This window comes from Marmota marmota, unplaced genomic scaffold (assembly GCF_001458135.2).
Source record: "Marmota marmota marmota unplaced genomic scaffold, marMar, whole genome shotgun sequence".
Classification (NCBI taxonomy): domain Eukaryota; kingdom Metazoa; phylum Chordata; class Mammalia; order Rodentia; family Sciuridae; genus Marmota; species Marmota marmota.
The window spans coordinates 13,894,781-13,913,143 of NW_026000240.1; the positions used below are offsets into that span (position 1 = coordinate 13,894,781).

Below are 18,363 nucleotides of genomic sequence, written 5' to 3' on the forward strand. Positions count from 1 at the left end.
AAATGGAGGGATATAAGTTATCACAAACACACCAGGGCCCGAGTGGGAAAGAGAGCCCACAGGAAACCCTGTGATCCTATTCCCAGTCCACCCAGAACTCAGCATTTACCTGTAGAAAAGGCTATTCACTGTCTTCATAAAAAGCCACCTTTGCCTTCTGATAAATATGAAGAATATTAGGAACTCTTGCCTCCAACACTTTATGCATGGCTGAGATGGGGTGTGTTCCTCACCTTTTATTTATTACACCTCTTTCCTTTAGGTCTCAAGGCAAAGTTTGGAGTGAAATGTTAGATAGGAGAGCATTCTAGATTTGTCCAGGCTAAACTGTGTGTAGGATCTAATGCCTGTGGTAAACAATTATTTTTTTTAAAATTTTCATATTTCAAAGACCAATATTTTTGTAAAGACCAGTAAAAATAAATTTCCAGAGATGAATAGAACAAGATATGGAATGTGTACTGGTCATACACTTGGGTATTGTAGCAACATCATCCTATATAAAAGTTCTAAGCTCTTATTCTCTTGTTTCCAATTTCTGTAATAATGTAGTCGCAGCCTGGTAAGATGTTGGTTTCAGAAGGGCACTGAGCTATGGATAGTTCTGGCCTAAGTATACTCATTTATTATAATATCCACCTGGAAAAGAGAACTAATGTCCATAGTTAATATTTACTGTGGGCTTTCTCTGCTCAGGCAATGTTCTAAATCCAGTGCATTAGTATTCCCTCATCTTCAGTGATTTCTAAGGTTTAAGTTTTCTGCAATATTAAATGTAAAATTCCAGAAACAAAGTATCCATAAGTATTAAATGGAGTATGATCTGAGCAGCATGAAGAAATCGTGCACTATCCTGCTCCATTCCACACAGGGCAGGAATCATCCCTGTGTCCAGAGTGTCCATGTTATATATACTACTCGCCTGTTGGTTACTTAGTAGCTGTCTGATTACCAGACCAATCATTGTGTATCTCAGCTCTTGTGTTTAATAACCGTGTTTTTACCTAACAATGGTTCCAAAGCACAAAGAGTAGTGATGCTGGCAATTTGAATAAGCCAAAGAGTGATGTTGGCAATTTTGATTTGCCATAAAGGACTTCTTTTACATGAAAAAGTAAAATAAAATATTCTGATAGGGGGAGAGAGAGAAACCACATTCATATAACGTTTGTTACAGTATACTGTTAATACAGTATTTCTGTATTCTATTTTGTTATTAATTATTAATTTTCTACTGCACCTAATTTATTGATTAAAGTTTATCATAGATATGTACATAATAAAAAACATAGTTTAAGTACTATCTAGTGTTTTAGGCCTGCACTGGGGGTTTTGGAACATATCTTCTGCAGATAAGGGGGTCTACTGCACACAAATTACTTCTCACACAATCGAGCAAGGCAGGCCTATTACTATTCCATTCACAGATGAGAAAACAGGTACAGAGGTGTGGAGCAACTTCCTGAGGGTCACTAGTCAACCCAGCATCAAAAGCAAGGGTCCCAGAGCTCCAGGGATCTCACCCACATTGCCTCTCAGAAGGGGTGGCTCCCAGGCTGCATCTTAATCTACCTCAAGAATAAGAAGCACATATTACAGGACTGGTAATAGAATTCTTGCACCCTACTATGTCCGAGCAACAACCTGTGGAACACCTTCATGTTGATTAGAAAATGAATTTTGGCACCTTCTTTTAGATCGGACTGAAGGGATGATCAAAACTCAGGAAATGACATGAATGTGGTCACTATGACAGATGGCCATGGGAGCCTGACAAAGCTTGTGTTCCTTTTCTGTATTGTCCTGCGCCTTGGACACTGCTGCACTCCGCACAAGGGGCCTGCAGCTCTGGGGAAGCCGCAATACACTGCTCGCCACAGGGCCTCCCCTCCCTCCTGTCACTGGCTGCTCCTAGGGGCTCCTGGGGCTCCGCTGTCTCCAAAGCTGATAATGATGTCTCCCACCCACATGGTCCTGATCAAGGAATTCCTGAAATACCTCTCAAGACCTCCCATCACCCTGAATGCTGGTAAGGAAGGACAACAGATGGAACATAAGTGGTACCACATGTCACACTTAATCTCTTGGGGAAGAAGCAGGCACCAGAGCTGGCTCACCCTTCCCCATGCTCTGGGCACTGACAACAGCCTCTCTGCTGCCAGGGTTTTCTCTCTGGTCAGGGTTTTCTTTTCATACAAGTGACCACCTGTCTAGATTGAGAGGATATACTGGTTTCTTATTAAAACTCTGATTTCATTCTGAAAAGTTACCTTGGTGGGACCAAATGACATTCAATATTTTCCTAAGAGGGGGCACTGTTGACCAGAGCATCACATGCTGTAAACAATGATCCCGAGCAACCTGCGCATATTCCCTGAGCCGACACTCACTCTCACACCCTCAATGGGCTCTTTGTATAAACACATCTTGCTTTAAAGAGTGCCAGTTCTTATAAGCACTTTAGAGACTGCATGTCCTCTGAAGACCAGCTCTCCAAGTGCAGAGAGAGTAGAGAGCACAAAGATACTTAGTGCTTTGGGTGGGATTGCAGGAGCAGGTCCAGAGGGAAGGAGGACCAGGGGCAAGAATGGGGGTAGGGAGGCCTCAGGGCAAGTGGTACCCACTGAAGCTGTGGAGAGTCGCAGCCTCCCATGGGAAGACAGCGGTGAAGAGGGCCTTCTAGAAGGTAATGGAAAAGGTTAGCAGGGTCCTGTTTTTGGTAGGAATAGGCAAAGGCCACTCTGGAGTGTACACGAAGCTCTGTGAACACTGTGACTCTCATCCATGTGAAAATTTGAGATCCAGTGGACCAGGCTCAAGGAAGAAATGGAAGGAATTCATGCCTGGGTATTTAGCCATTGAGTCTCCAGAAATTGCCACGGGCATAGAAATCGAGTGGGGCTTGGGCAGAGAACATTACTGTGCCTGCCTTTCTACTAGTTACTTTGCTTTGCTTTAATGCAAAGCCTCTACAATCTTGAAGGGTGTTCAAGGACTATCATTGTGAGGGTTAGGGAGAATGTGGGCGAGGTCCCTTCCACAGGATCTGCCTTGGGGTGGAGGCTGCTTTGAGTTCAGTCAGACCTACAGCAATCTTCTTTGCAAAGCTGAAGACAAGGTGATCTACTGTCCTCTTGATTTCTGTCTTGGCCGCAGGGAAGAGCCACCACTCTCCAGCTCTGTGGCTGTGTCTTGGGGACTGTGTCAAGGCAGGTTGTGTTCTAATGTGATTTCCAGGATGTCAAGAGGGAAATCCTGGAATGATGGGTTACAAAGGTCTCATAGAACTTTTCTAAGAAAGGGTTTTTATAAACCGCACAGTAGGACCACACACTGAATCAAATCCCTGGCTCTACCATGGGATCCATTTTTGATGTTCATTGCATGCAATTTGGGAAAGACCAAAACTACGGAGCTTTCCAAGGAGGAAAGATTCCTGAGGTCATCCTCCCATGCACATTTTAATCTTGTTCCATTTCCCTTCCTTCTCCCCCCACACTCTGTTTGGTTTCTTTCCTTCCCTGTGTCATCTCCTTCAATTGTACTGAAGTCAGTTTTACGTCTACCATATTGGTTTTGACTCTAAATTTATCTTCCATTTTTTTTCTTTTCAGGCATGATTCTCAGAAACAATCCCACCATCATGATCTTCCTTGCCACTAAAACTGCAGAAGACCTATCACCCACCTAATCCAACCTAAACCAGTGAAAGGTTTATCTTAAGGTTTTCTAGTAAGGAATTTTTTTCCCCTCTATGTCTTTGTTCAGGGTCTGAAAGCTAGAAATGAGAGAGTTGTCACCCCTGCCCTCGCCCCAGCACCAGGACTGGGCCTGGGGGCTGCATTCAGGGACCTTTCCTCTTCTCCTCTGTAGTTCCTCCTCTCTCCCTGTCTTTTCTGGATTCTTTTATTCTATTTCCCTAACTCTGCTTTCTTCCCCACAATTTCAATCCCTCAAAGTTCCTATCCCATGTGGGGCCTGGTCCTGACCTCCTCCTGAGAGACCTGAGGCACAGTGTCCCCTTCTGAGGGTGCCTGATTAGAGCAGCATCCCTGGCCCCACATCCATTTGGAAAAGGTGTCTTCTAGCGAATGGTCACTTGACTGAGTAACCACCAGTCACACCATTGCCAGGAGCTCACCCTCTCCTTCCCCAGCTTCCGGGGATCCTGGCAGACAACCAGCCCAGTGATTAAGAATGGCTAAGTCCTGCCCAGCAGGCAAAATAGGGCTTTCCCAGTTTCAAAAGGAGCAAATCTCTTCCTGTCCCAGCACCTTCTTATCAAGTCACATTGCTGTTGTACCCCTTTTAATTCTCCTGAATTAATTTCAAATTGTAAATGCTTCCCTTGACAACATCCTGTCTTTTAGCCTCTGTTGGTTTTATTTAGATATACAGATTCTTTTACAGCAGAGAACAGAGGAAAGGCAAGTGCTCTCACCTGGCACTTCTTATAAAACTCCCTCAGTTTATTCAGGATCATTTGGCACAAGAAAATCTCTTCGGCTTAGGTTTTCATTCTCTCTAGGATGCTAATTGTTTTTCTTTTGATAGTCTTGTAGTTTTGGCCTGAAGTCCAAAATCTGGCCTGCTGAGCTGTGTGTCAGATTTGTAAATTAGATGACATCTGTTTTGAATTTTATCATCTTTAATTTTCTTTCTGGCTCTCTTTACTTATTCATTTTCCCTTTAATTGTAAGGCTCAGATTGTGCTGTATGCTTGAGACAAAAGCTTAGACCTTTCTGCTTTGGGGGCACAGATTAAAGTGACTGGAGTTACGTGGTCACAGTGAAGGCTTTTCAGGGAAGAGATTTTGGGACAGAAGCCTTAGCAACCATCCCAGAGAGGATGAGCAGTTGACACAAAAGGCTGGCTGTCCACACTGGCATTTCGAGGTTCCCACAGAATAATTACAATCCATCAGAAGGAAATTGACAGTGAGCGCTGCCCAGAGAAGAACTCTAAATGGAGAGGCTGAGGTGACTGTGGTGGTGACCTCAGCTTTTTGCTCTTTCTCCCCCCACTCTCCAAAAAATAGCAAAGGAAGGAGAACTTAAATGTGATCTCATACATGCAGACTCAAATTCTGATAGTGAAATGTTTTGCTTTTATCCACTTATCTCCTACATTCTTTCCATGAGAAAATCGACTGTTGCTGATTGGATTGGGGCTACTAAGGATCAATTTTCCTGACAGTAGCCTAATGTCACATCCTTCTCTCACATATTTTTCATTTGTATAAACCTTTTACACGCACACACCACACACACACACACACACACACACACACACAATCTAAGAGATAATGTGTTGCCCATTAAGAGCCTTGTGTTTGTGAGAACAGATGGCCCAGTGGTCAGGATATGAGCTGGAGCCCTCCCTGACTGGTGCCAGCCGGTGGAAGGAGGCAGGCTTATTGGACTGTGCACACAATACATGCCCCCCTCCCCCAGCTGTGCAGATGGCGCCACAGTTCAGCAATCGCATCAGGGCCTTTGTGGTTGATACAGACTCTCAGACACTGGCATGCTTTGCTTGTTACTAGGTACACTGTGGATCTGTGAAAATGCCATTTTTTAATGGTGTAGGTATAGACAGAAGTAGTTCTTCACTTGGGGATAGTTTTTCTCCTATAGGACATGTGGCAATGTCACAACTGAGAGTGGCTGCTGCTACCAGCATCTAATGGGTAGAGGCCAGCATTGCTGGTAGATGTTCCACAATGCAGAGGGCAGCCCCACCACCACGGATTATCTAGTCTGAGTATCGATGGCACCAAGATGGAGAAACCCCAGCATATGGGCATCTATACATGGAACCAGGTGACGATAAATTTATACATGCTCCATCCATACTATGCTGTTGAGAGAAGGAGACAGGGCAGCTTGTCTTCTCCTGGCCAATGGCGATGACCCACTGCAGCCTTTTTTTCAGACAACACGCAGTGCTCAGGGGCAGCCAGGCTCTGCCACATGGCTCCCCTCCTCTCGGGCATCCTCTTCCGAGACCTCTGGGTTTTGCTCCCTTTTGCTCCCCTTGGCTTCACTACCTCCCTGGGTGATGGCTTCCTCAGGATGCGGTGCTTTCTCACGGCAGTGACCTGTCCGACTTCTGAGGCTCCCGCCACCAACTCTGCCCAGGCCTCCCTCGGGGCCTGTGGAGGCTGCAGCCCCGGCATCCTGGCATCTGCCTCGTGGCCTGCTGCTCCAGCCAGGTCCACTGCGTGCTCCCCGGTGGGACTCACTCCCCAGTCACCGGTTTCTTTGGTAAAGAAGTACTTATTAAATGTGTCCTATCTGCTAATTACTGTGGCCGGAGCTGTCAGCATTCCCTGGATTAGAATTTTTCCAAGCCTCCACGTGGCCTAGAGAGCAAGCCCCTTGCTTCTGACAGCGCATAAGCTGTGATAATCTGCTTCTGACCTAATTTTCAGTTTATTCTCCCAGCGTACCCCTGATTGCCCCGAGGGACTTGCTTCAGCCACATTGAAACAAATTATTCTTCCTTAGTCTGGGTCACATACTCAAACCTTGTATTTTTTCAATGTATCTTGTTGCTATATTATAATTATACATAATGGTGGGATTTCTGGATATATAGTCACACATGCGTATAATGTGTAATTTGGCCAATATTGTTCACTCATACTTCCCAGTTCCTCCTCTCCTGTCTCCCATAGTCCCTTCCCTCTACTCTACTGATCTCCCTTTGATTTTCATGAGACATGCTCTCCCAACTTTCTTTTTTCCTCACTAGTTTCCACATATAGGAGAAAACAAACTAACCTTGACTTTCTGAGTTTGGCTTATTTTCCTTAACATAATATTCTCAAGCCCCATTTATGTTCCTTCAAATGACATAATTTCACTCTTCTTTATGAATAAAACTCCATTGTGTGTCTGTGTGTGTGTGTGTGTGTGTGTGTGTCTCATTTTCATTGATTGGATGAATGGTTGGTTCCATAGTTTCACTGTTTGAATTGTGCTGCTATAAACATGGGTGTGATTGGATCACTGTAGCACGCTGACTTCAGTTCTTTAGGATAAATACTGAAGAGCAGATACCTGGGTCATAGAATGGTTCCATTCCTATTCTTTGGAGGAAGTTCCATATTGATTTGCCATAGTGATTATATTAATTTACAGTGCTATCAACAGTGTAAAATTGCTCCTTTTTCTTCACGTCCTCTCCAGGATGTATTATGGTTTGCATTCTTGATGGCTGTCATTCTGAGCAGAGTGAGATAAAATCTCAGTGTAGTTGTGATTAGCAGTTCCCTAACTGCTAATGATGTTGACATTTTTTCCATATATTTGTTGGCTAAATGTATTTCTTCTTGAGAAGTGTCTGTTTAGTTCATTTGCCCATTTATTAATTAGGTAATTTGGATTTTTGGTGATTTTTTGAGTTCTTTTTATATTCTGGATATTAATCCGCTATCAGAAGAGTAGCTAGTAAAGATTTTATCCCGTTTTGTGGGTTCTCTCTTCACATTACTAATTGTTTCCTTTGCTGTTCAGAAGATTTTCAATTTGATGCCATCCTACTTGTTAACTCTTGGCATTATTTCCTACAGGTTCTATTGAGAAAGTTGTTCCCTGTGCCTATTTGCTGTAGTGTTGACCCTATGTTTTCTACTAGAAGTTGCATAGTTTCTGGTCTAATTCCAAAGTCTTTGATCCATTTTGAGTTTATTTTTGTGCAGGATAAGAGATAAGGGTCTAGTCTCATTCTTCTACATATGGAGAACCAGTTGTGTCAGAACCATTTGTTTGTTAAAGAGGCTGTATTTTATCCCAAGTATGTTTGTAAACTTTGCTAAGGATCAGATGACTACATTTGTGTGGTTTGCCTCTATTTCTTCTATTCTGTACCATTGGTCTATGTGTCTGCAGCAGTTTTTGTTACTATAGCTCTTTAGTAGAATTTGAAGTGATGCCTCCGACATTGCTTTTTTGTCCTAGAATTGTTTTGGCTATTCTGAGTCTTTTATTTTGCCCAATGAATTTTAAGACTGTTTTTCCCCCCTAGTTCTGTGAAGAATGTCATCAGTATTTTGATGAGGATTGTATTGAATCTGTATATTGCTTTTGATAGTATGGCCATTTTAACAATATTAATTCTTCCTGTCCATGAACATGGGAGGCCTTTCCATCTTCTTTTATTTTCTCTAATGTCTTTCTGCAGTGTTCTAAGTTTTCATTGCAGAGGCCTTTTACCTCCATGATTAGATTTATTTCTAAGTACCTCATTTTATATTATATTTTTTGAGGATATTGTGAATGGGTTTTTTTTTTCCTCTGAAGATTCATTACTAGTGTTATTGTATGTTGATTTCATAACCTGCTACTTTGCTGAATTTGTTTATTAGTAGTCTTCTGGTGGCTCTTTTTGGATCTTCTAAGTGTAGGACCATATCATCTAAAAGCAGTGATAATTTGACTCCTTTCTTTCCCACTTTTATTCTTTCTATTTCCTTCTCTTGCCTGATTGCTCTGGATAGAAATCTAGTACTATATTGAAAAGAAGTGGTAAGAGAGAAATCCTTGTCTTGTTCCTTCTTTAAAGGAAATACTTTAATTTTTTCTCATTCACTATGATTTTGTTTTTGGGTTTGTTAGATCCTTTATGATGCTGAGGTAGGTTCCTTCTATCCCTAGTTGTTGTTGTTTCTTCTTCTTCTTCATCATCATCATCATCATCATTCATCATCATGAAAAGGTACTAAATTTTGTTGAAGGTTTTATCTGCATTTATTGAGATGACTTGTGATTTTTGTCCTTAACTCTATTTATGTGGTGAATTGCCTTTATTGATTTGCATAGGTTAAACAATCCTTAACAATGGGATAAAACCAACTTGGTCATGACTTATACTCTTAATATGTTGTTAAACATGATTTGCTATTGTTTTATTAAGAATTTTTGCATCTGAGTTCATCAGGGATATTGGAATGTAGTTTTCTTTCCTTGACGTGTTCTTGATACTGGCTTCATAGAATGAATTTGGAAGTGTTTCATTCCTTCCTATTTCATAGAATAATTTGAGAAGTATTGGCATTAACTCTTCTTTAAATGTCTGGTGAGCTCTGCTGAGAATCTATCTGGTCCTGGGCTTTCCTTTGTTGGAAGTGGTTTCTATTACTGTCTCCATCTCATTGCTAGTTATGGGTCTGTTTAGGTTTTCTATGTCCATTTGATTCAATATCAGCATGTCATATGTGTCTAGAAATGTGCCCATTTCTTCTAGATTTTCTAATTTATTGTTTTCACACAGTCCCAAATTATCTCTGTGATGTCTTTCTGTGGTGATTTCTCCTATTTTTATCAATTTGGGTCTTCTCTTGTCTTGGTTAGTTTGTCCAGTGGTTTATCAAACTTGTTTACCTTTTCAAAGAACCAAATTCTTCATTTTATTGATCCTTTATATTTTTTATTCTCTATTTTATTGATATCAGTTCTGATCTTATTTCTTTCCTATTACTGGTTTTGTAATTTGTTTTTGTTTTTCAAGGGTACTGAGATACTTCATTATGTCATTTTTTTGGGATCTGATTTTCTTATGTGGGCCCTTATAGTTATTGAATTTTCCTCTTAGAACTGACTTACTATTGTCCCAGAGGTTCTTCTATATTGTATTACTCTTCTCATTTGATTCTATTAATTTTTAATTCTTACCCGATTTCTTCTATCACCCACTCATCATTCAAAAGTGTATCATTCAATCTCCATTTGTTATAGTTTCTATAGATTTCTGTTGTTGATGATGATTCCTAACTTCATCCTATTATGATCAGATAAGATACATGGAATTGTATGTTTATTATATCTTTTTTTTGTATTTGATAAGAATTTCTTTCTGACATAAAATATATTCTATGTTGGAGAAGTTTTCATGAGCAGGTGAGAAGAAAATGAATTCATCTATCATTGAATGAAATATTTTATAGATGTCTATTAAGTCCATTTGATTTATAAATTTTTTAGTTTGTAGGAGTCTTTACTGAGTTTATGTCTGAATTATCTATTTATTGGTGAGAGAGATGTGATGAGATCACCCATTATTCTGTGCAGGGTTCTATCTAAACCTTAAATTCAAGTAGTGTATATTTTATGTAATTAGGTGCACTAACATTTGGGGCACAAATATTTACTACTGTCATATTTTCTGGTTGAATTTTATGAAGTGACTTTCTTTGTCACTTATGATTACTTTTGGTTTGAAATCTGCTTTGTCAAAAATGAGAGTAGCTACTCCTGCTTCTTTTCAGGCTCTATTTGCATGGTATATAAATTTCCATCCTTTCACTTTCAGCTTTTGGCTATCTATGCCTGTAAGGGAAGTCTCTTGCAAACAACATATACTTGGACATTGGTGGCTTTATTTATTTATTTATTTATTTATTTATTTATTTATTTATGGTACCAGGGATTGAACTCAGTGGCACTTGACCACTGAGCCACATCCCCAGCCCTTTTATGTATTTTATTTAGAGACAGGATCTCATTGAGTTGCTTAACACCTTGCTTTTGCTGAGGCTGGCTTTGAACTCACTATCCTCCTGCCTCAGCCTCCCAAGCCACTGAGATTACAGGCATGCATTACTACACCTGGCTGGATATTGTTTTTTAATCCATTCTTCTAGCTTATGTTTTTCTAATTGGAGAAACCAATTAGTAGTCATGAATTCTTTTAGTTTCTGCTTATCTTGGAAGGTTTTTATTCCCTCTTTGAGTCCATACAGAGAGAACAAAAAATTAAAAAGAGAAAAAAGTCTTAATGAAAGAATTGTTTCCACTGAGGTGGTCACAACTTCAAGGAGGATGGATGGTTACGACCTTTTCTTTTTCTTCTTGGGTTATGCACCCCTTTGAGACAGTGGGGGCTGGGGGGTGTTATACCTTTTTTTTTTGCTCACCTAGCTGCTAGTTGGAATGACCTAAGACTGAAGTTGGTTGAAATAGCTTCATGCTTCCCTCTCACCAGTATAAAGGTAGGATGGAATGGGAAGTACTGTAGATTGGAATGTTGTCTGCACAAACAAGATCAATGCATTCCCAGGTAGGGCTGTTGCAGAGTTCTATGTGTGGAATTCCAGCAGCTAGGACTTAGGTCTAATTAGGCCTGACAGATTTTGGTGGATGGTATCTGCTCTGAAGAGATTAGAACAACACCCCCTAGGGCTGGGCAGATGCTGATCTTTGCTGAGAGTCTGGATCTCAGATGTGTTAGAGTCTGTAAATAAGTCAAAATAACACCTGGCATTTTGTCAGGGGAATGTTAAAGTTCGTAAACAAGTCTGGATGGTGCCTGGCAAAATGCCAGAGGGAGTGGTTTGAAAAGTAACAAAAGCGAGCCATTAGGTGTGGAGATTCCTTATTGGTTGACTGATGTATCTAGTTTATGCTAATTAGATAAGCTGTGTGGAATGTATAAATACTGCTCCTGTCCTGCAATAAACGGCTCCTACTCCTGCAGTATCAAATACACAAGTTATTCGTCACCCCTCCGCTTATTTTGCCCAGCCAGCCGGGCTCCGGCAGATGGTGGCCCGTTACGGGGAGCCCCGGGACACTCGGGGGTGAGTGACGAAAAAAAGCTGCCCGTCCAAAGATAGGACGGGAGCAAATCTGCTCGTCCCTAGACAGGTCGAGAGGAAAAATGGCCATTTCGAGAAAATGGAGAAGATTGATACAGTATGTTTGTGTCTTGTTTTGTCTCAGTGTATTGTATTGTTTTTGTGATGAAAATATGGAAGGGGTGAGAAGTAAATTGATAAGGGAAAGAGGCACCCCAGTGGAACCAAGAATAGTTAGGGCATGTGTTGATAAAAGCCCAAGAACTCTAGTCAGAAAGAAGAAAAAAGTTCAGAGGAGGAAGGATTATCAAGAAAGAAATTGCAAAAGGCTATTACTAAATACTTTTCGTTACCGGAGGGTGCGTGAAGCAGAGAGGCGGCTGCNATTTCCAGTGTTGCTGAAAACTGGATGAGACTTCGGATCAAGCTAGTTGCCTGCAGAACTTACCTGGACTGTGATTTAAGCTAGCTGCCTGCAGAATTTACCTGGACTGTGAGTTAATCTACTGAGACACTGCTTTACCTGGACTGAGACAACAAACTGTAATCTATAACAAATTGTAACTCGGTATCTTTGCAAATGGTGTCATTGCTGGTATAATTTTTCCAAGGGCTTCTTGCATGGAGCCATCAAGTGGCTTGGTATTGTGGCATTTTGTATCCTCCCTTTCTGTTTGTGGCAGGTTATTTATGGTGTTTCTGTAAAAACCACTATGGTCGTTATTTAAATTAAACAAAAGGGGGAAATGTTAGAGTCTGTAAATAAGTCAAAATAACACCTGGCATTTTGTCAGGGGAATGTTAAAGTTCGTAAACAAGTCTGGATGGTGCCTGGCAAAATGCCAGAGGGAGTGGTTTGAAAAGTAACAAAAGCGAGCCATTAGGTGTGGAGATTCCTTATTGGTTGACTGATGTATCTAGTTTATGCTAATTAGATAAGCTGTGTGGAATGTATAAATACTGCTCCTGTCCTGCAATAAACGGCTCCTACTCCTGCTGTATCAACATACACAAGTTATTCGTCACCCCCCCTGATTATTCTGCTGCAGCCATACTCCGGCAAGATGACTCCTGAAAATTCTGACCATAGGACCAGGGAGCCAACCCTCCACAAGTCTCCCTTGATCTACTGCCCACAAATACAGTCTTCTTGGGCTCTGTCCCTGAGTGCAATCATGGCTGCCTATTCAGTTTCCTGACCCTCTTCAGCTGGTCATGTTTGTCACCAGACTCAAAGTGAAAGCAAGTTGCACTCCTTTCAGTATCTCTGACTTAAATACCCCTACGTACAATAGCTGTGTCTTTTTTTTTTTTGCTCACATTCTGCTAGGTACACCCTAGGTTCTTGCCAGGACAGTATTGCAATTATTTGCTATGATGTCACAGGCTCCAACAACAGCAAGCTGCAGCATGGTTTCCTCAAGATAGCTCACACCTCAGCTCTCCACTGCCAGCTGAGAAACAGAGCACTTTTCAAATGCCAATTTGCTGTGTAGCCTCTGGATCAGCTACATTCAGGCTGCTTTTCTGTTCTACAGGTTTTCCCCTTCCAGATTTGTCTGTTGCATTTCTCTGTTTGGGTTCTCCCTCCCCTCTGCAGTGAACGGGAGCTGCTACTGCTGTCTCAGTTGGCTTGGCTCCAGTGTACTCTTTCTTGTTCTTTGTTCAATGAACCCAACTTTCTGAGTATCTATGAGACTCTGATTGTTCAATATTGAGTTTTGGTGAATTCCCCTTTTCCCCAACCTGCTGAGGAGCAGTACTCCTACTGCTTGAATTTGAGTCAAACCACTGGAAATGCAGCCTGCCATCTTGGATCCCTCTCCACTGATGCTGAGGGACGTGAGAGACTCCAGAGCTCCTGTGTTTCCTGGGAACTCATGACTTTGGCTGCTGGGGAGCCAGGGAGGAACACCAGAGTCCAAGTTGCCCTCCTCCCACTTCTACTTGGTTCTCTTGAAGCCCTCGTGCTTTGGCATGGGCTGTGCTCTGTACTTGTAGCACCATTTCTCCCCTTATCCAGGGAATTCTCATTCATCCTGCACAACTTAACCTAGTGCCTAAAGAAATGCCTGGCACCTGGAAGATACTCAAGAAATAGAAAATGAACTTAAATTTCACTTTCTTCTTCTTCTTTTTTCTGGGGGTGGGTGGGGTGTGAAACATACTCCAATTTCCCAGCTGCTGGTGAGTGAGCACATCTCTCTTGCTCCACACCCTGCTACATGCACTTCTGCCCCAATTCTGTTCATTTTGTGAACCCCTGGAGGGCAGAAATGGCATCTTGTGTCACTTAGGATTTCCAGGCTCTTTACCATGTGGCTATAAACTGCATTCTTTTGACTAAACATGCACTATTTTGTGAAAATGCTTCTCATGGTTTTGAAATCCTTGTTTCATGCTAGAAATGCTTTATTCATTATTCCGGAACCTCACATATTTGGTGCTAGTCTCAGAGGGACCTTGCCTCTGCTCCAGTACTGAATACCTTCCCAGTGCACAGCATCTGAAGTCCCTCTGTCAGCTAGTCAGTATGTAACATTGAGAAGATGTTTAACCTGTCCCTGAGCCCTGTTTCTTCTTCTATGAAATAGGAATAATGATATCTGCCCTTCTTGCTTTGTAAGGTGGTCATGAAGATCTAATGAAATAGCATATTTGTTATTTTCAAATCTTTCTTTCTTCAAAGTTTAGCATAACAATATAAAACTACTTCCTCTTCTGAACAAGATCTTCCTTATTTTTTCAAAGGCAATCTTGAAAGTCTGGTCCTGGGCATCATATTATCTTCCACTCTAAAATACCAGGCAGGCTGTCTCTAGCCCGGCCATATCACTAACAGCTCATTCACCACCATCATCAATAATTTTGTCTTGGCCAGCACCCCTGGACACTTTCCTGCCCTTCCCTCATTTGATCTGATTCCTGTCTCCTTCTTCCTGAGATTTTCTCTGTATGAGGCCAGAGTGAGCTTCCTGAAATGAATTCTGACCATATCCTGCCACACATCAAACCCCACAATGACTCCTCATTGCCAACATGATAAAATTCAAGTTTCTGGGGAAGTAACGTCCAGCCCACCATCCCCTGGCCCCTGCTTGCCTCTTCATCAGCATCTCCAAATGTTGCTTTTCTTGTAACATACATCTCAGTCATACGAAAATGATGCCTGTTTCTAGAAAGTTCCATGCTTTCTCACATGCTGCCCAAAAGACAACCTCCTACAATCTGATTGTCTTTTAAGGCTCAGTTCAAAATTTTACCTCTCTGGAAACCTTTCCTGAGCTCAACTTCCACCCTTCTTTCTTCCACGCAGAAATCAGTGCTTCCCACATCTCGATGCTCCCCACATTCTTTGAATCCACCTAAATTAGCACAATCTTCCAATTCTCTCTAGTTGCATCCTATAGTTATTTAAATATTTATTTCCTCTACCAGACAGTGAATGTGGTGGGCATAAGCAACAAGCTCTGTCTCTTTATGTTTGTCTTGTTTCTGCTACAAAGTAGGTCATTATAGAATGCTTGTTGAATAAACAAGTGAGGGGGATACATGACATTATTATTTGTAGTACATTCTTATTCCTTTACTGTATTTTGAAAACCTCTTAAAATCTTTTTGTTATATTTGGTTTCCAAAGATAGGAAAAATCTGGCCAGTGCCCTAATCTACTTAGAAGTGACTCTCCTGAGACCTGGGCTTGGCTTTCTTTGGAAGCCTCAGAAATCCAAAAGAAAGTGCCTTCCTCTAAACTCCCCCTCAGAGGTCCCCGGAACCCATGGGATGGGCATTCAGGAGCCCACTCACCTGCCACTCCCGGCCCTGGAGGTTTCTAGTTGTTGGGAAAGGAGCCCAGCAATGGTGGCGAAGCTGTTGCTCATGCGGAAGATGTCTCTGCTCTGAGGGCCCAGGATGCCGGAGAAGGCCTCAGTGATGCACCTGATCTCCAACAGCAGGACGTGGTGGGACGAATGTTCCGTGCTGGCCAGCTGGCTCACCAGGTACAGCAGGCAGCTCCTGGCTCTCTCCTGCCAAGAGCAATGAGGAAGGGAGCTTCTAATTTAAAAGAAAATTGGAATCTCATGGATAGCAGGTGACAATTCTACAGAAAGCCATTGGAAGGAGCTAGCTACAGCTAAATAAATTCTATTCACAGCTCCTCTGAATCAGTTTCTTGGAGATTTTACATTTCCCCTGCTAATTTCCAGGAAAAAAAAATTTTTTAAAAATAAAACTTTGCCCCAGTTGCTCTTTTCTTAAAAAAATATGCAAATATTCTTATTAGCCTCCCTCACCAGGTCAAACCTCTCAAGCTCATTAATGATCTGACCCCACACATCTACCCCTCCCAGGTGGACTGGCTATTCCACCTGCATGGAGGAGGCACTGATAGTGGTCTCAAGATGAACCTTGACCCTGGCACTCTCATCTACTCACACGTCAGGAGTCGGCCACACACCCCTGTTGGGCAAGGTCTGCCTCCTTCCACAGTGTGTTATCACACATCTGTTTATGTAAGTGTCTTTCAGCCTCCTACAGTTCTTAAATGCTTGATTGGATGAGTAGATTATATTATCTATCTTTAACTGAGTAACTCCCACAAGTAACTGAAATAAGTTCCTTCAAAGAAATAAAGGCAATTCTAATAGCACAGATGAAAAGCAAAGCAAACAAAAATGCCAATTAGGAGACACATCTTTTCTTTTTTTATACTTTTTCTTTTTTTTTTTTGGGTACCTTAGATTGAACCCAGGGTACTTTACCACTGAGTCACATCCCCAGTCCTTTTTATTTTTAATTTTGAGACAGTCTTTTTTTTTTTTTTTTAAGAGAGAGTGAGAGAGGGAGAGAGAGAGAATTTTAATATTTATTTTTTTTAGTTATCGGCGGACACAACATCTTTGTTTGTATGTGGTGCTTAGGATCGAACCTGGGCCACACGCATGCCAGGCGAGTGCGCTACCGCTTGAGCCACATCCCCAGCCCAGAGACACATCTTTTCAAACTCATCAGCCAACGTGATCTGATTCCACATGACAAGAATGTAGCCAAAATAATTCAAAATTATCAAAAAGATAATTTGAAATGTAGTCTGTGTTTAACAGAAATAACAATATATCATTAATAAGTAAATAAAAATAAGTAAAAAAAAGAAAGGATGGCTTATTTTTATCTTTCAGTTCACTTTTAAAATCTCAGTCTTTGTGTATATTTTTAAAATTCATAATGCTGGTGAATCAGAAAACATACATAACTATAAATACATATATTTTGGAGGTTGAGACTCAAAATCCTTCTAATGGATGGGTGCACAGGTCTAAATCATTCTTCCATTTGGAATTTCCTTTTACCCTTTGTTCTTGCATTTAAAGTTTTAATTTCCTTCAGAGTAGACCTCCTGTCCCGCCTCCTCCCTAAGTGTCCCTAGTGACCCTTGGTGTCCATGTTCTCACTGCAGGACCTTGTTCAGTGACTGATTGCATGTGATCCCTGGCTTCCTCTTGCTTTACTCACCAGCCAGATGCTGCAGGCCTGTGACCTGCCTGGGCTGGGCGCTGGGTGAGATGGGTGAGTAAGCCGTCCTGGCCTTGAGGGGCTCAAGGTGCCTCCTTTCACCGGTAACTTGGGCTGCTGTGCCTGTCCAGTCTCCTAAAGAGACTGCTTCTCATTCAGCAGTCATCAGCCTGGCACAGAAATGGGCCCAGAGATTCAACACCCAGTGTGTGTCTGTCTCAGTTCACTGATTTAAGCAAGCCTTGTGTGACAAAATGTGACCTTCAAAAGAAGTTTAGCAGCTGCCAAGGAATTCTGTGCTTTCCAAGAAATATTTACTGCGGGACAAATTGATTAAGTTGATTTTCAAAGATTTCATGTATGATTGCACAGGTGCACAGCTCTTGGGGAAGTGAGATATATCTGCCAGTCAATCTTTTAAAATTATTTTTTGAGCCCTGTTAGGGCACAATACCCCGTACTGGTGTGTGATACAAAGGTTTGTGCTTTCACAAGCTGGGCAGCTAGCTGAACAGAAATCTGTTTACTAAAGGACAACAGCATTAGGTAACTAAAAAATAAAGGTCCTTGGAATAAGTTCCTGACAGCCCGTTTCATACTTGAGCTCACATAGTTGTCAGGTTTTGCAGGATGATCCTTGAATGCTCCTGGGTCTAATAGATTTTTGCAAGACATATTTTTGCATACCATGTGAAGTCATGGTATGCAACACATCCCAGGGACTTTTTCTATTTTCTGTTTAAATGTAAAAGTGGGATATGGGGGTCTCTGTCATATATCAGGCCCATTCTAGAAGTTAGGAAAACAGCACTGAAGAACAAGAACAAAAAGTCCACTGTCTGAATGAAGCAGACAGAGAATAGGCTAAACACCTTTGTGAAATACAGAGCGTGCTGGCTGGAGAAGAGGTCCTCAAAGACAAGCAAAGCTGGAGGGGACACAAGGGGAGTTAGGGTTAACCAGTGTCATCAGGAACACCCAGAGAGGTGACATGGAGCCCAACAAGGTTTGAGAATTGAAGCCCAACATTCTCTGTAAGTTTGCAAAACAATTGCAAAAATCCTGCTGATACAGGGAGGTAAGAGGAGGTAGGGACACAGGAGAAGTGACATTTTATTTGCTGTTTGTCCTACTGAGAATGTGATATCACATTTCAGGTAACTTCCTCAGCTTTGGAATCAGATACTTCTTTCGTATTTTTAACAGACATTCCACCATCATTTCATTTTGTTGAATATATATATATATATATATATATATATACACATAT

At 41.6% G+C, this 18,363-nt stretch overlaps 1 protein-coding gene across 11 annotated transcripts in view; it reads right to left on the bottom strand.

The window, feature by feature from the left end:
• Veph1 (ventricular zone expressed PH domain containing 1) overlaps nucleotides 1-18,363 on the bottom strand; it is a 256,719-nt gene that overhangs the window by 136,151 nt on the left and 102,205 nt on the right. For all 11 annotated transcript variants that reach the window (XM_048794148.1, XM_048794145.1, XM_048794142.1 and 8 more), the window contains one exon: nucleotides 15,387-15,607. In XM_048794148.1, coding sequence (XP_048650105.1) covers nucleotides 15,387-15,607 — 221 coding nt within the window. The remainder of the gene's footprint in view (nucleotides 1-15,386; nucleotides 15,608-18,363) is intronic.